The sequence below is a fragment of the Peromyscus maniculatus genome, chromosome 21, assembly GCF_049852395.1.
Source record: "Peromyscus maniculatus bairdii isolate BWxNUB_F1_BW_parent chromosome 21, HU_Pman_BW_mat_3.1, whole genome shotgun sequence".
NCBI lineage: Eukaryota > Metazoa > Chordata > Mammalia > Rodentia > Cricetidae > Peromyscus > Peromyscus maniculatus.
In genome coordinates this window covers 23,969,641-23,992,846 of record NC_134872.1, presented here as the reverse complement: position 1 = coordinate 23,992,846, position 23,206 = coordinate 23,969,641, and the positions used below count along the sequence as shown (strand labels likewise).

Genomic DNA, 23,206 nt, shown 5'->3' with positions numbered 1-23,206 from the left:
AAAAAAAGAGAATAGAAAATAAAATAATTAAAACCTGAAAAAAAACCCAAAACCTTAGATAGGTCATTAAAGTGCAGAGGATAACAACTTACTTAAAGCCACACAGGACTAATAATTAATGGAGGTGAATTAAAATGAAGAATATGACTCAAAATTCCATTTTCATTTATCTTATCCTGCTAATTAATAATATTGTTTAATGCCCAATAATTCATTTAATATTTTTTCTTCATTCATTTACTTGATTTAACAATTTGCCTAATTTTAGAGTTTCCCTTAATGCCAGGGAGATAGCTTGATTTTGATGTGTGGAATGATAACTATTTATATATTTTAAAGAGCATTAATTTTCCCATTACGTTTTCTGTGATTCAACCTGCACTAGGTCATTGTTTTCCTTTTTTGCTGACATTGACTGTGAAATATAAAAATTCATCCTGATATATAATTTTAAAGAAGGCCACATTTCTCCAGAAATAGTCTTTGCCATTTGTCCTGAAAATAGTTTAACCATAGAGTATTATATTTGAGTTTCTTATGTGTACTCAAAGGCAAGGTAAGCCTGGTGAGACGATTTAGTGTGAATAATCCTATAAGCAGGATTACCTGCTCATGAGAAAGGAGATTACAAGGTTGAGAGGCCAAAGTAGAATGCTTTGTCATTAATGGTCTGGAGAACTCAATTCCATGACAAGTTAGCACTGCTCGCCGCTGTCACCTCCTGTGCCTCACAGATGCTTTCATCGTTTGACATAGAGTGATGATGATAGATAATCATGGTGACAAATATTGCACGTCCTAATTCTGAATGTTAGGGTCATTTCCAAAAGCAAAGTACAATGCAAAAGACAAAGAAGGAGTCTTTTCCAAGTTGAAAAACAGTTGTGGAAAAAAAAAAAACCTCAATGGTGAAAAACATCTAAGTGACCAATATACAAAAGCAGAGGATTGGAACCTGATCTGAAGATGTTTCTATGGTTGCTATAATTCTTCACTCACTATATCAGGGCCAATTTAAGCACAAGATAAACCAGTTCTGTTCATACGAGAGCTCTGATGCCTTTGGAGTGTCATATATCTAGCTATTTTTAATTTCCTCTACATGCCATGACACTGCAGCAAATAGACCTCTCAGTACATAACTCATCATTTTAATCCACAAAGTGCTCCCTTATAATAACTAAACTTTAAGGTTCTTTGTATCAAAGCCAGTATTGAACTGTCTCTGGGTAAAAATTAAATTATATAGATTTATTTCAAATTTTAAAGTCATTGTCTTATAGATAGTTTTCAAGAGGCATGTATATGTCAAATGATAATATTCAATATAGTGTTAATGTCAGAAGGAAGGACCCTTAGGGAGATCCATGCATCCAAGCCCACCCTTCTCTCAACCCAAGTCAGCATAGCTCTACCCTCTCTGAAAGCAAGTCCTGAAACAGCTATTGTGATTTTGTGCGTAAAGTTATTCTGAGGTGAAATAAAACCAAGTTAAACCCCTTGAACAACATTGCACAGATCTCTGCTTATGTCTCCACTGCCTTAATAGTTAACAGGAGATACCAATAATGACCATCTTTACTAGATGAAACATGTCCATGCAGATTAAGAACTTTGAAAATATTTCAGGATCAGGGCAGGCCTTTAATATGCTCTTCTGGTCAGCAGCCCACTAGTTTTCCATTTACAACCATATTCTTTTTTTTTTTTATTTGAACCTTTTCAACATTGTGTGTGTGTGTGTGTGTGTGTGTGTGTGTGTGTGTGTGTGTGTTAGCTTGTTATAGGGCACATGAGGAGGTCAGAGGAGAACGTGTGGGAGTCAGTTTTCTCCCTCCATGTTTTATGTTGCAGGGAATGAATTCCGGTCTTTAGCTTCCTTGAATAGAAGCACATCCACCCACTGAGTATCTCACCAGTCAATCTGCAGGAGTATTCTTTTTGTTTGCTTTTGTTTTTGAGACAGGGTTTCTCTGTGTAGCTTTGGAGCCTGTCCTGGATCTCACTCTGTAGACCAGGCTAGCCTCGAACTCACAGGCCTGGCTCTGCCTCCCCAGTGCTGGGATTAAAGGTGTGTGCCACTGCTGCCCTGGCTGCATCAGTATTCTTAAAGTATAACATCCGTGGGACTAGACTAGGCCCTCTGCATGGTGAGACAGTTGTGTAGCTTGATTTGCTTGGGGGCCCCCTGGCAGTAGAGTCAGAATCCATCCCTGGTGCATGAGGGGGCTTTTTGGAGCCCACTGCTTATGATGGGACACTTCGTGGATCCTTGAGGCAGGAGGAAGTACTTGGACTTGCTTCTACTGAATGTGCCTTCCCTTGGGAGGCCTTGCCTTCTTGTGGGGGGACTGGGGCATTGGTTGGGTGGAAGGCTTGGTGGGGGGCTGGAGGAGGGAAGATGGGGATCTCTGATTGGTGTGTAAAATAAAAAACGTCTTAATAAAAATGAAAAAAAGAATAGTATTACTTTTTGTTTCTGTGGAAAATATGTTAAGCAAAAGAGAGATTTGTGGGTGGGGGGAAGGTATCATCTTTGCCAAAGACTAGATATTGTACACCATCAAATATGTCTCCTTATCTGATGTTCTTTTCAGGAATGTGAAATTATCATCTTCTAATCAAGACAGGGTTTGATAAATCATTGCAGTGGAATCTGTGCTTGTTTATCATTTCAGAGAGCATGGAGCTTTTTATGAAAATTACAGCAATAACAGCAGACCAGACTGTGTGCAGAGCCTTGGTTCTAGAATACTTTCAGGGTCTTCTTTAAGAAAAGCTCTATAGTTTGAGTGCAAAAATTAGTTATTTAACTATTTTTTGTACTCAAACTATAGAGTTTATAACAAAACAACAAAATCCAGGAAAGGATATAATATTTATATAGATTACCTGTTGGACATACAACTTCTTTCTTTCCCTCCCTCCCTTGACAAAATCTGCACAAAAAGGTTAGTTTGCCTAATGTCATGAAATTTTTTGCTTATAGATAGCTAAAAACACAAATTTATGTTATTTTAATCATATACACATACATGATTATATGTACCAATTTTTTTTTTTTTTTTCGAGACAGGGTTTCTCTGTGTAGCTTTGCGCCTTTCCTGGAACTCACTTGGTAGCCCAGGCTGGCCTTGAACTCACAGAGATCTGCTTGGCTCTGCCTCCCAAGTGCTGGGATTAAAGGCGTGCGCCGCCGCCGCCGCCGCCGCCGCCGCCGCCGCCGCCGCCGCCGCCGCCGCCGCCGCCGCCGCCGCCGCCACCACCACCACCACCACCACCCGGCCTAAGTACCAATTTTTATTCAAAGCAAGTACTGTAATGTTTCCTTCAGTATATTTAGTTGCAAGGATTAGCAACTAAATTTAATGATACCATAAATTTATATATTTGTATGAAATGTAGTCTAAAGCACAGATTCAGAGAATGAACTCTATCTAGGGCAGAGAGATGGCTTTTCCTTAATCACAGGGTCATTGGAAGTGGTGAGAATTGCATCTCTTATCTTGTGGTGTAAATATTAGATGGTCTAATTGATATCAAGTGCTTGGAATAGTGCCTGGAACAAGTATAGGCTTTGACTGTTAACATCTGACATTATTATAATCATCATTATCATTACCATCACCATCAACAATAACAACATCATTATCATCATCATCATCATGTGGATTTTCTGTGGAACTTTATGCCCAAATTGGATGTTGTCAAAACCAGCCAACTCCCAGTTTCTTTTTTTCTTTTTTCTTTTTTGAGTGTGATTTCCTCTCTTGGAATGTTTGAATCTGTGCATATTTTCTTGATCTTCCTTTTGTATCTAGGGCTCAGGAGCCCAGTATGCACCCTTTTCTTCTTCATAATGACATTGGCCTGTTGTACTTCCTTTGTGGCCTCAGTTCCATCAGACCATGTAGTTCTGATTTTGCAGGATGACTTCTGTATGCATGTATTTTTAGCACCTTAAGGGAGCTTCAGGAGCAGAGTGTAAGAACAGTTACAGAATGTAAGAATACTTGTGCTGGAGAGGGGTTAGAAAGATTGTAAGAGCCAGAGGATCAGGGAACTTGCTCTCAGATTTGTCTCCTAGAAACATCAGAAGCTACAAGCATAAAGTCTCTCCAGCATTATGGCCCAGGCATGGGCTAAACCAGGACAATACCAATATACATGCCAAAATGGATAGAGGAAAAAAACCAGTGAAGCCTTAACTTTACATAACTATAGGCAACTGAGGGAAGCTGGGAGCAGGAGAAGAACACATCACTTCATTTTCCAGTGACAAATAGTCAGTCCTGAAATAATCATACATGACTGAGCAGATTATATTTAGGAACACACACACACACACACACACACACACACACACACACACGTACTACAAATTAATTTTAAAAAGGAGTCCATAAATTTGAAAGAGAATAGGGGAGGGTATTCGGGAAGGTTTGAAGGGAGGAAAGACATGGGAAAATGTAGTTACATTATAATCTCAAAAATATATTTTAGGAAGTCACATGTGATGTGAGAATGAAAAGGAGGCTAATTGGGCTAGGAGGTCACAAAGGAAGGAGAGGAGTGGATAATTAGGAGCTGGTGAAAACAACAACAAGAGCAGCCATGCAACGGGATAACTGCTGTTTGCTTTATAGGAAAGGGATAGTTTTAAAGCACAAAGGAGAAGAATATTTATTTGGATGGGCAGAGGGGATGGACAAGACCTCATGGCGTGTAGTGACCTTTCCTTGAATTTTTATAAGTGAAGGTTGTTTCATCTGGTGAACTGGGGAAGGGCAAGGAATGAGACCTAGGAGGTAATCAGAGGCAAATCACAGAGCTACCATTTGTGTTCTATGATCATGAGAATTAGCTGGAAAGTATAGTGGGCTATATACTGTAATGAAGCAGCTTATTAGACAGAGGGACCCATAGATGAGGCTAGCCCATGGAAGCCTACAGTGAAATGGAATTGAGATTGTGAGCTTAGTCAGCTATGGTTCTACCAGAAGTTACCAGCAAGTGCAAGGCTTGATCCTCTCTTCATTTAAGAAAGAAATACGTTTAGAGTAAAGAAAGTGGTTTGGAGAATATAGCAGCTGGAAGTAGAGAACTTTTATCATGATATAAAAACAGTCTAGCGAAAATATAATAAGTGCCTGAGTTTTTTTAAGACATCCTTAAATGCTAACTGACTGACCAGGTAATTGCCAGGTCCAGGGTGATTCTAATATATACACATCCCAACCATAACATAAAGAAAGAAAACATTTCAGAAAGCAAGAAAATTCATTTAAAATCTTTTAGCTAGATGTGAAGACTGGAGGATGGTTATCTTTTCTGTCCAGTGTGTATAGCTAAAATGCCAGAAATGTGACTCAGGAGAAATATTTTTTTCATCTTCAAGTGGGTTAGTACATCTTCCAAATTGTGTCTGCTTTTAGATTTAAGCTGAATATCAGCAGAGTCAAGCAGGATAAAGCTTTCTCATAGACTACAGTGTTGAATCAGATAAAATGGATCAGTCGTTGAACTGAAAATGTTCTTGCAAAATATCACCTGTCATATATTCATGGCTCCACATCTCCACTGCAGCTTCTGCACCAGGACTTTAAATGTATGCCTAGCTCAGAAGCCATAACTTCAGCACAGCCATGTGTGCACACAGTTGTCCAATTGCAGGCACAAGGAAACACCAGGGACTAGAGCCTTTTCAGGGGCACACAAAGGTACAATGCAAGTTAATAGGTTAATAAAACTCTAAAACTGAAGTCAAGGGGCCACCTCACCAGAGTTATATCCAAAGCTACAGCACATTTTCTTAAAATTTAATGTGCTCCCCTTTCACGAGCAAAGAACTAGAAGAAAAGAATCTCAACATAATGTTTTTAAGCAAGTGAATCTCCAGCTTTCTACCTGTAATATTCTATTGATGGAAACCCATTTTAGCAGGTTGTAGGCGTTAGCTTACTGAATAGAAAGGGCACTGTTTTGTGCAGTCGTTATAGTTGGTGTGCCCAAATCTAAAAGTGTTTTTTATTTGTTTGTTTTGACAAGCTGTCCTCTGACTCGTTATGTAGCAGAGGAGGACCATGGGATTTTGATCTCTTTGCCTCCACCACGTGTGTCACCATGCCTGGGTAATGTAGGGATTTTGATCCCTCTGCCTCTACCTCATGTGTCAGCACACCTGGTGTATGTATGCTGGAAATAAAGACCTGGTCTTTGTGTATGCTAAGTGTTCCAGTGTCATCTATGATGCCGTGATAAAAATGCTCTGACAAAAAGCAACTTATCAGCTAAAGGAGTTCATTCTGCTCACAGTTCCAGATGACAGTTCATCATAGCAGAGTAGTCACATTGGCTCGAAACAAATTGTCAGATCATACCCACAGCCAAGAGCAGAGAAAAAAAATAGATGTGTACAGATCGGCTTTATGCTCAGCTAGATACAGTCCAGAATCCCTGCCCAAGGATTGGTATGGTCCTCCTACATCAATTAACTTAATTATGGTACTCTCCTACAGAAAGTCCATAGACCAACACAATGTAGACAATCCCTCATGGAGCCTCTCTTCCTGGGTGATTCTAAGGTGTGTCAGGTTGACCATTAAAACTAAGCATCTCATTGGGTAAGTCTTCTACCAACACAGCTATTTGATGGCTCCTTTGTCCCATTATTCCTCATTATTCCTGCCTCTCATTTACCACTGAATCTCTTGAGAGGATCTTTATCACAGGGCCCTTTAACCCCTTGGTTATTTTTTAACCTCCTTCCCTAAAAGAGATTTCTTCAACCAAGTCCCCTTCTCTACTTTCCCTTGGTCTTACCCCCACAGTTTATATTTTGTACTTTCTAAAGGTCTCATCTTTCTTTATGCGCTACAGTTTTTGTTTCTACTTCCAACTCTATTCCCCTGTTGTATCTCCTGAACATTCTCCAAGAGACAGGTTTAGGATCTATTTTGCTGTTACTGTTTTTGAAAACAGAAAAATCACCACTTATCCTACTAATTGATACCTATTTTTCATATTTCATTGTTTTGGGATACCTTTCTTCATGAAGCAGAGTACCCTTTCCGTGCAGAGGCACCTTTGGGATACCTCCTACATTATCCCACTTGCCCTTGGTCTTTGGTAGTCATTCTTATTTTGAAGCATTGCATGCTATTGAATGTTCCATCCTGTCATCTCCCGAGCACTACAGGCCAGCTTCAGAAGTTATTTTCCATAACAAGTATCAAAAGTGATCAGTGCTGACGAGTGCAAAGCCTAATGTCACCTCCTCCAGCAATCTCATGGGCAAAACATCCAAGTGATGCAACAGCACCAGAGGCTTCTGTTGAAATAAAAAAAAAATGGTTGAAGTAATACTTGATATCAACATGGTGACTCATTTTTTTTTTCTGAGCTGAAATGAAAAGTCTAAGTTATGTCTTCAAGTTTACTTCCTATAAAAAGAAATGAGATGGAAAAATGGCCTGAGTGAGAGGTAGAAGTAGGATTTGACTGATTGACAAGTTGCTGGTGGGGATGTCTGGCTGGGTAAGCTCTGTCATGAAGGGAGAGGGGAGGTGCTGAGCTTGCATCCTGACTACGATTTCTTGGCTGAATAACTAGTGTGAGGCCTTTCCTCCCCCCAGTCTCCTCACCTGTAGAGTGATCTGACTAAGGTTCCAGCATTGTGGCTGTAAAGATAACTAAATGGTGTTTGAGAACTGCCAAAGGCTGGCTCTTGAAGGGAGAAATAGTCCACATGTTCTAAAAGCAGCAGGAAAGAAAACAAACAAACAAACAAACATGATAGTGTTGCCTCTAGAAGGCAGATGGGTGAGGATGACAAAAAAGAATGTCACTGTGCTATCTGTAAGCCTGAAGACTGGGTTTCCTGGAACCAGGGAGGGAGATTCTCAAATTGTTGCTGATGAGACTGGTTTGTGTAATTCTATTTCCATGTTGCCTCAACACCAAGACACATGGGGTTAGAGGAGACTCTTATTTTGTGAACTTCTGACTAGTAGCATCAGAACCACCTGAGAATTCCTTAGATAGGCAAGTTTTGAGGCCTCATCATTGAGGCTAGAGGAGTGTGGCTTAGGAAAGTTTTGATGCCAAACAGAACCATTTGGGCCAAAGTCAGAACCATTCTCTGTGGGGCTGCCTTGGCCCGGATTGGAGGTGATTTCCTGATGGGATTGTGCCCATGTGAAGACAGACATTATAGGGATGGCAACTTTTCCATTATGATGCATCTTGTATGGAAACTATTAAGACTGTGGCTACATGGGCCACAATTTGCTTCAATATATGAACAAGTTAAGAGAAAATAATGCTTAAAAATTAATTCTAGTTGCAAGTCTTTGAATCACATTTTGTATTTTTATGGAAACAGAGTGACTTTAATGTCAAACTCTGTAATAGACTAGGCGACAGCTGAGTCTGTTCTTCAACTCTGACCTCTGAAACCATGACTTATATTTAATATCTGATATGCTTTCTACTCAAGGTCTCATCACAATTCTTCCAAATTCTCATGTAAAAACTATATTAATCATCTTTTTTCAAGGATAATGTGATTTATTCTGACAATACAACTAGTGTTTATTCACCATAGAAACTCTGGAAAACTCCCTAAAATATCAAAAGGGGAAAAAAACTTACCTTCCATTACATAGAGACTACCATCAATTTGTTGCACATACTCACTTATTCCTAGTATATTGCCATGAAGTATGTTTCATTATGATATATTATCATATGTTATATGTGTGGATTTATTTCAATGTCTTTACATGCTGTTTTCCATTAGCTTACTAATGGCATGGTATTTCTGACAGGAATCTCTGACATACCCTTATCTTCCTTTAATTAGATGTTCAAACATCTCTCTGATATGTTCTAGATAGAAGTAGTCTTGCAGTACAAGCCAGGGACTCCTGCCCCACACTTTACCTACCTAGGCTCTGGGTAAACTGGCTTGCTGTACTCACAGAATTTTGATTTATCCTTTTTTTTTAATCTTTTAACTTCTCTGTCTTTCATATCCCCCTCTACTGATTATATAATTTAAATGTCTGCTTAAGTCCTCCTCACATTTTAACCCACCTCAGTGACTATCACCCTACTCCTTGCTTGTCTTCCCTTCTTAGTTTTCAGAAATGTCTCACAGACTTTCTTTAAAAGATTTATTGTGTATACAGTATTCTTCCTGGAGGTATGCCTACAGGCCAGAAGAGAGCACCAGATCTCAGAATATATGGTTGTGGGCCACCATGTGGTTGCTGGGAATTGAACTCAGGACCTCTGGAAGAGCAACCAGTGCTCTTAACCTCTGAGCCATCTCTCCAGCTCTATACTTATAGACTCTGTTTTATTTATTTGACTTGCTTTCCCTGGATGGAATATCATCTTCACAGAATTTGTAACATTTGCTTATGTTGTCTTCTAGGTCTTCTTCTAAAACCTACAGTAGTACTTGATTTGTCAAGATATGCATGTGAGATAGAAAAGGAAAGGATATGTAAATGAATGTGCACAGTGAAGTCTTTACTCTCAAATAAGTCAGACCTCTTATTTTAATGATTTTGCATGCAGGGGCTGTATGAATCCAAGTGCCCAGTTAAAAATGTCACACTACATGGCTGGAGAGATGGCTGAGAGGTTACGGAGTCACTTACAACAGCCTATGCCTCTATTTCCAGGGCACATTTTATACGGTCTGGTCACTGTGGGTGCTAGCATACAGTGGCATGCACATACATATGCTGTGGGATGTTCTGTTTGTCCTGTGGGAGCCCTTCTTGGGTTCTTTGTGGCGTTACCCAGCAGGTCCGTATAGAGGATGATTAGGACCATGGGCCTGAGTGCAGGTGTTTGAGATGGTCTGCACTTGGCTGTGCTGGGAGATGGTCTGTATGTCAAGTTGCTCTGATTGGTTAATAAATAAAACCTGATCGGCCGTGGCTAGGCAGGATAAAAGGACAGAAAGGCAGAAGGAGACGCTGCAGCCGCCGCAATGACCAGAGAGGCTGCAGCCGTCGCCATGACCAGAGAGGCTGCAGCCGCCGCCATGACCAGCAGCATGTGAAGACGCCAGTAAGCCACCAGCCACATGGCAAGGTATAGATGTATGGAAATGGATCAATTTAAGATAAAAACACAGTTAGCAAGATAAGGACAGTTAGCAGGAAGCCTGCCACGGCCATGCAGTTTGCAAGCAATATAAGTGTCTGTGTTTATTTGGTTGGGTCTGAGCGGCTGTGGGACTGGCGGGTGACAGAGATTTGTCCAGACTGTGGGCAAGGCGGAAAAATCGAGCTACATACATACACAAAAGTAAATCTTAAAAATAAATAAATAAATAAATAAATAAATAAATAAATAAATAAATAAATAAATAAATAAATGTCACACTTCTCCAAGGGTTTCCTTATCACTTATATTAAAGATAATCTCTCTATTTCTTTTTCTTTTCTTTTTTTTTTCTTTTTTTTTTTTTTTTTTTGGCTTTTGAGACAGGGTTTCTCTGTGTAGCTTTGCACTTTTCCTGGAACTCACTTTGGAGACCAGACTGGCCTCAAACTCACAGAGACCCGCCTGGCTCTGCCTCCCAAGTGCTGGGATTAAAGGTGTATGCCAAATATTTCTATTTATTAAAGCACTAATACTTCTGTTTTTTCTAATGGCATTAATATATTAAATCATGTGATAATTATATGTGATCTTTCAGACTGAATAATATCTAAGTTTCTTACATGCAGACACCCATTATATTTCTATATTCTTTGTCAATGGCATGCAATAAATAGCTTTAAAAATAAATTATTGCCAAAACTAATATTGCCAAAACAAAGGAGATTCTGCATAGTACTGTTTACCTGGTTGTTAAGGATGTTCAAGTTTAATCATACAAAGAAAAAGAAAAATAAAACAAACAGACCACTTGTTTTTGGCACATTGATTCTTGTTTTCAAAAGGAAGTGACTATGTAAACACTATTTATATCTTTACAGATCATAAATGCTGCACTTGCTTTGGCATCAAGACCCAAGAGTCAAGTGGTCAAAAACACCATGGATATGTATAAGCGCACATGGGAGCATTACATCCATGTTCTCACTGAAGCAGTGGATGATATCACCAGCATCGATGACTTCCTAGCTGTATCTGGTAAGTTACTTTTTTGGTCTTTTAATTCATACACATAGTATTGTCAATATTCTTTTTACAATTACCTGTGTTGGTGTGTTCATGGGTACCTACACATGCCATTGTACATATGTAGAGATCAGAAGATAACTTTCTTCTTCTCTCCTTGCACCATATGAGTTCTAAGAATCAAACTCAAATCTTCAGGCGTGGTGGAGGGTACCTTCACCCACTGTTCTGTCTCGTCATGTTAACCATGACTATAATCAGTTTGTACAATCTAAAGGATCCTTTCTTCTTGAGTATCTGAAGGTGGGGTGCGGCTATACACTAGTGGTATAAGAGTCATTGGTGGTCTGTCTGATATTGTGAATTTCATTCCTGGTGTCTTTTCAGTTCTCAACTGTCTCTGTGTCTTTAAAAGTTACTCCTGTACATTATCAAAGCATAATGGGAAGTCTTAGGCATTTCTTGTCTTTAAAAACTTCACATGTCTCAATATTTAAAATTCTTAATTACCTAAAAATTACACTTAAAACTCTTGATTTTCTTATACTTGATTTCACTTCACTCAAGAAAATAAACACACACACACACACACACACACACACACACACACACACACACACACGAGAGAGAGAGAGAGACAGAGACAGAGACAGAGACAGAGACAGACAGAGACAGAGACAGAGACAGAGACAAATATAATATGGTAATTCAGCTCCCAATATGGGTATTTGATATTTCTAATCTAAGGAATCTAAGAAACAATGTAAACATCTATGTCAGCAGCAGATGGTGGATTTCACATTCCATATGAAGTCCAGAAGAATCTCTCATGCAGGCTAGAATGGGATCCTACTAGAGTGGACACAGGCTCACAAGGCCTCTTCCTTGGAAGTGTGACTTAGATTTTGATTATTCTATTGTCAGAGCAAATAGCTACATTATTTTTTGTCATTTTCCTTACCTTAAAAGTAGCCTATTTAAAGTAAATGACATATTTTCTTATTTAGTTTTCATAAGAGGACAATCTTAGAATATGGCACCATTCCTTTGTGATAAAGCACACATCCTCATGAATATATAATATCAGTTTATTAAGGTCTTCTGACAGAATTTATACTATTTTGGGGAATTTGTGGCTTTTGCATATCCTACTGCATCATCCTAAGCAATTATACCAGAAATATGATGCATTTTAATGCTGGATTAATTATGACTATATTATAATCACTTTAAATAACTTTATTTTTATTGAATTAAAAGCTTGAAAATATAGAAAATGTATTCGAGAAAAGATTATTAGCTCCTAATCTGGCTGATGCAACTAACTCCTAAAAGAACAATTTTATTGTTATAATTGTATTTTCAAATTCTTGTGTCACACACACACACACACACACACACACACACACACGCACATATATATCCTACTAATTACAGAACAGAACTTCAATGTAGCAGGAATCTACATTGTCTTATTAATAAAACAAACCCAGAGCCAAGTATTGGGGTGAAGCTGAGAGAGACAGAACAAGCCACAGCTAACCTCACCTGGCCAACTTCTCAGCTAATCTTGTTTCCTCAGACTGGAAGCCTCTGTGTCCTCATCCAGAATGGGTCTCAGCTGAACTGTATTGCTAGAAGCCTGAAAGTTTAACCAGCCAAATGCTTCTAGTTTCTGGTCTTCATGCCTTATATACCTTTCTGCTTTCTACCACCACTCCCTGGGATTAAAGGCTTGCTTTGTGGGATTAAAAGTGTGTGTCACCATGCCTGGCCGTTTCCAATGTGGCCTTGAACTCACGGAGATCCAGAAGGATTTCTACCTCTGGAGTGCTAGGATTAAAGGTGTGAGTGCCACCATTTTCTAGCCTTTGTATCTAGTGGCTGTTCTGTCTCTGAACCCAGATAAGTTTATTAGGGTGTACAATATTTTGGGGAACACAATGCCACCACACTTCATCCCTTGCCCTCTCCTAAACTAATCAGCAGAAAAAGAATGAAACTTCTATGATTACTTTAGAATGGTGAGATAATTGATGAGGAACTGGGGCCCAGCACATGATGATAGCATGAATCTGTAACACTTTTTTATTTTTATAGTGGAAATACTCTCACGTGGACAGGTTTGAGCCACCAGTGTGCTGTCACTGAGATGAGAAGATAAGACATGCATAGAAGGAATTCTTACCAGCAGCTATAAACAAGAGTCTAGAAAGTTCCTCAGCTTAGTCCTCCACATACGTCAACCTTTATGGCTGGCCACTTACCACTTGAACAGACAAAATGAGAATTTCATTATCAAAAAGAAGACAAAGAGGAAGAGGAAGAGAGTAAGTGGTTGTTGAACAAATGACCAAACAATTTTGCTTAAAGCATTCTACAGTTTCCACAGATGTTCCATGCCTTGGTCTTCCTAAGTTTGTATGCTTTGGTTTCACCTGGACTCCAGGGATTCTTCTTGTCACATCAAACATTTTCAATTCATGTTTCCATAGATGCTATCCCTAGTCAAATTGGGGGCAAAGAATAGAGCTGGTTATACACATCCTCTTGCAAAAGCTGGAAGTCAGAGGTGGAAGGTCTCAGGTTGTGATAGATGAGTCTGTGCTTTCAGATGGCCCATTGTGGTTCACAAAGGTGAAATGTTGGTAGTCACCCTCAGGTAGGGTGTTTTCAGGATAGACTTCTTAGAATTCCCTGGTGTGTTCAACAGTGAGAGCCTTCCCTGATGATCATTTAAGGTATGTGTTTGCATCCAGACTCTAATTCATCTACTTATCACGTAGACCAATTAACAAATAGCCCATAAAGGACTTGAGTTGTGAATGATCATCCAGTAAAAACTAGGCTCCTGAATTTGAAGGGAACTTTTGTGGAGTTTCCAGCATTTCAGGGTCTATGGTTTTTATAAACTGATGAGAGAAGATGAAATTTGAGAAACTTTTTTTTTATTACTACACTATCCTAAAATCTAAAAATTTTAATATAAGAATATGAGTTAGCCGGGCGGTGGTGGTGCACGCCTTTAATCCCAGCACTCGGGAGGCAGAGGCAGGTGGATCTCTGTGAGTTCGAGGCCAGCCTGGTCTCCAAAGCGAGTTCCAGGAAAGGCGCAAAGCTACACAGAGAAACCCTGTCTCGAAAAACCAAAAAAAAAAAAAAAAAAAAAAAAAAGAATATGAGTAGTTACCCATGTCGGAAAAACAACTTTCAATAGAAGAGTTATAGAAGGATAACTTGCAAGAGAGCTGAGACAATGTAATTATTGGGAAGAAGAGTGTGCAAGAGGAATTGGGGAGTGAATTGAAGGGAGTTTACAAGCCTCTGGGTAAGCCAACTGAGTGGAGTCTACAGGCTTCTGAAACAGACTCCACTTATTAACTAAACATGGATGTTTCTTTATTGCCAAATGTGTTCTGCAAAATAACAGCATATTGACTTAGGAATAGTACTGGCAAAAACTTGAAGATCTCTTTGACCTTATGTCTACATAGCTCTTAAATATGTCCAGTTTTATCCATACACAGTTCTATTACTTAATGTCAAGTCTCCATCCCTTACTTGTCCTTGGAAGCTCTAAATATGCATTTGCTAAGTAAATAGTAGCATTCATTTTCTTTTAAAATTCTGTGTGTCAACATTAATTTTTCAGTGTCTTTATCTTCTCCTTTTGTTAGATGTGTTAAGCTCTGGAATTAATGGTTTGAAAATTTTTCATACTATGAAAAGTAACATTTCTCATTAATCATTACAGGACCCTGTGACCCTGACACAGTAATACAAAGATAACTCGATACTGTCAACAAAAATGCGCCAAAAGCAGCCTTTTTGTTTATGACATCATTATTGTCATGACCTTTGGCTTCTACAAAGTTGTAATCTAAATCATTTGACAAAGGAAAATTAAAATAAATAGATTTTCCATGTCTCTTCATAAATTAATTCCAAATAATCACATTATGTTAGCTGAATCAAAATGTTGAATTATTTGCCTATAAAAGACTTCTACTGGATGTGCCTCCCCATGGGAGGCCTTGCCTTCTTGTGAGGGGGAATGGGGGTTGGCTGAAGGGGAAGCAGGGGGTGAGAGGAGGGAAGAGGGGCATCTCTGATTGGTGTGTAAAATGAAAAAAATTCTTAATAAAATAAATGAAAAAAACACTTCTAAATCTGAATGTAGTAGTTGAGAGGCAGGATAGCTAAGTGAAACTTCTGTTGATTAAAGGCATTAGATACTTTAATATAGATATCTCTGAAATATGTAATATTTTTTTTTTTTTTTTTTGGTTTTTCGAGACAGGGTTTCTCTGTGTAGCTTTGCGCCTTTCCTGGAGCTCACTTGGTAGCCCAGGCTGGCCTCGAACTCACAGAGATCCGCCTGGCTCTGCCTCCCGAGTGCTGGGATTAAAGGCGTGCGCCACCAACGCCCAGCCGAAATATGTAATATTTTAAAGTCATGATTTATAAAGCACTAAACAAGACAGCTATATCCCAGTCCTCCTCCTGCAAGACTCAGAGAACAGTGACAAAGAATGGGATGAAAAACTTTAAGATCCATGTTGGTATAAGGTAGCAGTAACTTTTGGACACTGCAGGGTATCTACACATATGATCTCACAAAGGCTATGCTAGAGTCCACAAGACCTGCATAATATCACACCAGACCAAAGTCTCAGCACGTGGTTGGGGAGCAGACATTTCTTACACTAGCTAAGGAGCTATTGGCAATTGATAGCTGCTGGAAGAGAAAAAGTCAGTGTTCTTTAAGGGTGCGTCCTGCGATAGATATCATCAACACTATCAGTTGATGGCCACATATCCAAGATCATCTGAGCAGCATAAATAAGACTTGATGGGTTTTAAGAAATTGAGGACACAAAGTTGGGTAGGTAAGGAAGGGATTGCAGATTGTGAAGAGTTTGGGGAGGATAATAAATTTGATCAAAACACATTGGATAAAATTCTCCTGTAAGCATATATGAGCAAATAAGAGAGAATAAATTTTATAAAATTGAGTTGAGTTTTTACTGTGTATAATAAGGCAGTCTTCTACAGAATGAAAGAGGAAAGAAAAACCACAAAACTCTTATTTCAGGAAACTCACAATTTAATTTATCGATCTTCTTCCAAAAGTATTATAATCACTGAAATAAAAGTCTATACAAGTAACACTGTTACAATGTCAGGCTATTGGGGGAAATGTTTAAAAGTAAGCTGTTTATTGAATTTTTGAAATGAATTTTTGAATGAACTTGAGAAACACACCAATTAAGAGAATCTGTGAAAGGAGCTATTTGATTTGAAGGACACAAGTCATTAATTTGAGAGATGCATGGGATCTACCTGTATATTTAGAGCCTTGAACTTTTAAAAAATGTTTTACATTTTAGATCATAATTATATTTCTATCAATTTCTCCTTCCTTTTCCCCCTTCTAAATCCTCCCATATATCACTCCTGCTCTTTTTCAAATCCAAGGCCTCTTTTTCCATAGATTATTTTATATGGATATGTGTGTGGTTTTTTGTGTGTGTATATGCATGTGCATGTGTGTATTCTAAAATACATAAATATAATATGCTCAGTCTGTATAATGTTACTTGTATGCATGTATCAGGTCTGATCATTTGGTGTCAGCTAACAAATTGGTGTCCTCTTCCCCCGGGAAGACTGTTTCTCCCACTCTCAGCATCCCTTTATTTCCTATAGTTCTTTGTATAGGATTGAGGCCTCATGGGATATCCTAAATTCACTTTGGCATGTTTATTGTTAATGTCTACATTCAGCTCATGTTTGCGCAATCATATTCTTGAGACTTTATGGGTACACACTTGATGTTACATGGTGACACAATCTCAAGCAAACTCCATGATTTCCTCTCTATAAAAATCTTTCTTCCTCAGCTTCTGAAAGTTTTCATTAGTCCTGGGTGCAAGAGTTGTTTTGTAGATGTATCCTTGGGACTGTGCTCCATAACTCTGCATTTTTCTTGGTTGTGATTTTCTAAATGATTTCCATCTTTTGCAAAGAGAAGCTTCCTTAATGATGTGGGAGGACTACGTTTATCTGAGAGTATAAGGGCAAAAATTTAGAATTTAGCTTAGGGATTTTTCTGTATTAGTTTAAGTGGTGATTTTAAAAGGTTCTCCTCCAAGATATATGACTTCACTAGTGCTGTGTAGTTGGCTAGTTTTCTAGTACGAGGCATGATTCCCCTCTTGTTCATTGGGTCCTAAGTCCCAATGAGAGCCGTTGGTTTCAGCCAAGGTATATGTACAACTACTGCATCCTTACAGTTAACAATGTAATGCTGGTCTTGTGTTTCATAAGCATCATAACTAGGTGGGATTGTCTGTTGTTTCCCCCATCTGATTTTTAAGTGCAAAATCTGAAAGCCAGAAGAGCCTGGAGCAATGCATTTAACATCCTAAAACACCATGATGACCTGCCTAGACTAATATACCTGACAAAATTATGCATCACAGTTGAAGGACAAAGGAAAACTCTCCAGGATGTAAACAGCATAAAAATATTATCTAATAAACCAAGCCTAAAGAAAATGCAAAAAGTAATATACTGGGTTGAAGAGAGTAATGAATATAGCCATGAGATCCTTGAACTATTGAAAGAAAAAAATGCCATCTAAGATTTTTAAATAATAGCATGGTAGACTATTGTAGTAGGTAGCCATTCCAGCTTTGATCTGGAAGTTCCAACCCCCATTGAGGCTTCCTGACTGTCACGCCTACAAGGCGGGGCCAAGAGAGGACCCTGAAGACCCAAGATCCAGATGCGCTGCTTCTCTACCTCTGCTACCATCCCTGGTGGTCTAGTGGTTATGATTCAGCGCTTTCACCACAGCGCACAGCGGCCCATGTTCATTTCCCGGTTAAGGAATCAAGAGAAGCAGCGCATCTGGATCTCGAGTATTCAGGGTCTCTCTTGTAGACGTGACAGTTACCGAAGCCTCAATGGGGGTTGGAACTTCCAGATCAAAGCTGGAATGGCTACCCAATACAGACTATATCAATATTTGAATACTAAATCCAGAAGCCTAGGACATTCCTGTTGAAAATAGTGATATCCTGCTAAACATGGTTCTCAGAAGTGAAAGTGAAGCTACCCAATATAACACATGGGATATAATCTTGTACAAGATGGATAGTATACCTTACATTTTTTCTACTCCTACGTCTAAAAAATTGAAGAACATGACTGGCACATAAAAGTACAGTAATCAGAAGGTGAGGGTCACCTTGCTGAAGGAATCCTATCTCAGGCTAAAATAAACCAGGTCTCTATATACTAAAAATAGAAACTCTCCTTAGAGCCCAGAGATGAAATACAACAAAGATCTTCCATGACACTCACTAAAATCAAGGAAACCGCCTTGTCAGGCTTAGTTTTCACCTTCCTGATCTCCAAGCTAATATTTTCATGTCGTCATATATCTCTCTTCAATCTTTATAGAGTGTGTTCAGAAACTTTATACACAGATTTATATAAGTCATTGTATAAGTCAGAGTAAAAAGCATGGATTCAAAAATGATGGACTAGGCTCCCCAAAAGTCATCCATTATTCCTTTATTAGTAATTATGTTTGAATTACTGCTTGTATTTACATGACAGAAAAGCATCTCAGCATGTGAACTGAAATGTTCACACATAATTCCATGTACTAACAGTCAAGTTCACTCAAGATGCTCTCACTGGAATGAACAATACAGATATGACAAGATCCTAGGTAGGGTATTATGCATCTATCTGTAGACAGCCACAATTGGAAGTCCTTTTTTGCCTTTGTCAAAATCAATTTGATGAACGTTTTGCCTGTCACGTTAAGGTGGAGTGGGAACAATCATCAACAGTCTTAAGTGCACTAAGGGTTTGATTTTAGACTTGTGTAACAACATGACAGATCATTCCTCAGTTCTTCACATGCACCAGCTTTGTACTTAGAAAATCTATGCATGATGAACTACACATTTTTTGTAAAACATTTCCTTGAGGATGTCTCATCAACTATGCATTCCTTATTAATAAGGAATAATCACTGCTTGTTGTGCATAATATAGTATTATGGCATGCAACAACCAGTTATATTAGCAAAGACTTCCACCAAACCAAACGAAAATCAATTTTATACTTTCATTTGTGTTTATTGATGTCTGGATGTTGTCTCAACTTTAAGGGCATTTACTTTTATCAAGAAGCACATATAATTTAATTAGTGTAACTTGCATGATACAATTATGTATGTAAGGAATCCTGCAAGACATTTTAGAGAGTAGATGAAAGAATAGAAGCCAAATCTCTCCTTGCCACAAAAAATTTATCAGCTCAGTAAGATCCAGGACATTTTTCCTAGGCATTGAGTTACAAATGAAGGTGAGTGACAGCAGGAGTCTTTACCTGCTTTTTTTTTTTTTTTTTTTCCAAAAGTCTTCCCAGGAGTTAGAATTCATCCTGAGAGTGCATGGGCAAGATCTAAAAAGCACAAATCATGTATCTGGGCTTGCAAGATAAACTTTGCCATAGATTTAGGGACTCTGAGAGATTCTGGAGCATTTATTAAAAGTAAATTTTTTCTAAGATCTGTATTTTTATACTTATGTGGATACCAAAATGCAACTCATAACTTCCAGAGTTGGTTCTCTCCTTTTATCGTGTGGCCCTGGGATTGAACTCAGGTTGTCAGGCTTGGCCCCAGGCACCTTTACCTGATAATTGTCTTGCCAGTCCAGGGCCTGGAGAACTTTAACTAGTTAGATCTCTGCTTACAGACTGACTCCAGAGTTTACATTATGAAAAATCCACAATTTTAGAAATGAAACTGATGGAGCTGGAGAGGTGGCTCAGAGGATGAGAGCACTGGCTGCTCTTCCAGAGGACCTTTGTTCAATTCCCAGCACCCACAACCATCTACCATGGGATCTGACGAATATGTAGAAAATACATAAAGAAATCTTTTTTGTTGTTGTTTAGTTTTTCGAGACAGGGTTTCTCTGTGTAGTTTTGCACCTTTCTGGAACTCACTTTGTAGACCAGGCTGGCCTCGAACTCACAGAGATCTGCCTGCCTCTGCCTCCCAAGTGCTGGGATTAAAGGCATGTGCCACCACCGCCCGGAAATCTTTTTTTAAGAGGAAGGAAACTAAAAACTGTATTTTCCTAAGAATGTGAATTGCAGAAACAGAGTATGGTGGCAGTTTCTGAGATACTAGAGGATGGAGAGAGTGTGGATATGTTAAATAAAGGATACAGAACTTCAGCTGCATGTGAAGAATCAAGAGATCTATTATATAATGGTTATGACTAACCATTATGTTATTAACAATATTTCCCATGATTTAAAATTGCTGAAAGAGTAAGATTTTAGTGCTGTTACCATAAAAATGTGTGATACAATGCATATATCAGCCTAGCTTCATTATTCTATAACACGTACATTAACAAGTTCATCTCATTATATGACATACCAGAAATATTTTCAAACTTTACGTGCACAATTAAAAAGAATAAAAATCATTGTTTTCTTACAGACTGCATATTATACTTATCAAATTTTGCCACTGCAGTAACTCATAAGTTTGACATCAAGACAGTAGATTTAGTATTTGAAGAGGATGAGAAATATAGAGAAAAGTCAGCTTGGAAGGAATTAAGAATACTTATGACTGTTATCCTGCCATTCCCCTCTCATATACACGATATTTGGGAAATAAGAAGATCTCTCTGGTTTTTTAAGTGGCCTCCTTTGACATGGTAATAACTCTGTCATTTCTTCATTTAATACTTATGAACAAGTATTTCATGAGTTCCTATAAGGTAATAGGCTGTTTTAAGCTAATAGAGATATAACATTCAATACAACAGACAGAAATCTCACTGTACCATTAGAGTTTACATTAAGATAAATGAGTTTAAACTGCCTTGAACGGCATCCCTGACATGCAACTGCAAGCCTCTGTTAAAATTATATCTAGGTATTAAATGGACAAACTTTCGTTTTATTATTTGCCTTTGAGATGAAATTTAGAAAGCTCCTTTCATAGTGGGACATGTTAATGATTGATAATATACTTTGGTAAGTTTTCTCCTAAGTTTTTCCACCACTGTAGTTCAGGGTTTTTGGGGGGTTGGGGGGGGATGCTGCCAACCGGCTCCCAAATGGTGACATGGAGACTTATTATTATTAATTATGAAAGCTCAGCCTTTAGTTTAGGCTTGTCCCACTAGCTCTTATAACTTAATTTAACCTGTTTCTGTTCATCTATGTTTTGCCTCAGGGCTTTTTAACCTTTCTTTCATTTGGTATGTCCCACTTTCCTCCTTCCTCTGTGTCTGTCTGTCTGACAGGCCCCTGGTGTCACCCTGGAATTTCCTTCTCTGAGCCTAAATTCCTCTTCCTCCTTACTCTCCCTGCCCAGAAGTCCCACCTGTGCCTCCTGCCTAGCTATTGGCCACTTACCTTTTTATCAGGCACAGTAAATAAATGTGGTGATATTGTGTTCCACAAAATATTGTGCACCCTAATAAACTTATCTGGGGTCAGAGAACAGAACTGGATATAGAGGCCAGAAAATGGTGGTACACACGCCTTTAATCCTATCACTTGGAAGGCAGAGATCTATGTGGATCTCTGTGAGTTTAAAGCTACACTGGAAACAGCCAGGCATGGTGACTCACACCTTTAATCTGAGGAAGTGATGGCAGAAAGCAGAAAGGTATATAAGGCATGAGGACCAGGAACTAGAGCTGGTTAAGCTTTTAGGCTTTTGAGCAGCAGTTCAGCTGAGATTCATTAAGGATGGGGACTCAGAGGCATCCAGTCTGAAGAAACAGGATCAGCTGAGGAATTGCGAGGTAAGGAAGCTATGGCTTGTTCTGCTTCTCTGATCTTCCAGCGTTCAACCCAGTTTGTTTTTTATTGATAAGATCTTCTAACAATTCCTGCTACAAATAAATGCAACACATTGCTACATAGTTAAACAAATATTCTGTACACAAATTAAACACATATTTACTTAGTTAAGCTAATATTCCACAACATAAATAAATCCAATGCATCTTCACATAGTTAAACTAAAATTCCACAACACCCTCCTATTCTAGCATGTGGAAACATACTTGGATAGAGAGTTTTGTTCTTTGAAAGAGAAATAATTATCCAATCTATTACTTTGAGGGGAGGCTTTGTCCACCCACTTCACAGCAACCTTCCAGATAACAAAAATGACTGAAGTTTTACCTTGGGAGCCATGTCAAAAAATGGAAAATTCTGATGATGCCAGTTATTAAACAAGATGTATAACAAGAAAATGCTCCTACACTGGTCTTGGAAATGAAACTTTTACAATCTCCAAGATAAGCTAACCTACTAATATTATATATATGGGATTTTTGTAAGAAATAGTGAGGAAAAGTCTACACATATTCTGAAGCATTTGTGTGTATATAATCTTTATGTGTTTGTTTCCATCGGGAGGAGAATGAATGAGAAGCAGCAGACTTACTTGCTGAGAGAAATAATCTTTAGATTATACATGGACAGATTTTTATAAAACAGTGCTGAGTGGGCAAGCATCAGAACAGGGTAGACACCATGCTCTAAGTGTACAGCAGATAACAGAGTCATTCTGCTGGTGGAGGTTATGTCAAATGACAATAAGAAAGAGTTCATGTATCTTTGTTTTTTAAGGTAATATTCTTATCTATTATTTGAAGATTTTTTTTTTTTTTTTTTTGGTTTTTCGAGACAGGGTTTCTCTGTGTAGCTTTGCGCCTTTCCTGGAGCTCACTTGGTAGCCCAGGCTGGCCTCGAACTCACAGAGATCCACCTGCCTCTGCCTCCCGAGTGCTGGGATTAAAGGCGTGCGCCACCAACGCCCGGCCCTTTATTTGAAGATTTAATGTTTGTATATGATGAATTCTGACCTGAATTTGCCATCAGTGTCTTCTTCTACATCTCCTTGATACTCTCCAAGTTATCTCCTTCCCAACTCCATGTTTTCTTTTTAAGTTATAATTATTGTTGTTGTTGTTATTATTATCTCCAA

At 38.6% G+C, this 23,206-nt stretch overlaps 1 protein-coding gene across 6 annotated transcripts in view; it reads left to right on the top strand.

Annotated features, from left to right (window-relative positions):
• The window catches only part of Ctnna3 (catenin alpha 3), a 1,515,753-nt gene that overhangs the window by 1,006,922 nt on the left and 485,625 nt on the right, over window positions 1–23,206 (top strand). For all 6 annotated transcript variants that reach the window (XM_042266693.2, XM_042266694.2, XM_076557108.1 and 3 more), the window contains one exon: window positions 11,004–11,160. In XM_042266693.2, coding sequence (XP_042122627.1) covers window positions 11,004–11,160 — 157 coding nt within the window. The remainder of the gene's footprint in view (window positions 1–11,003; window positions 11,161–23,206) is intronic.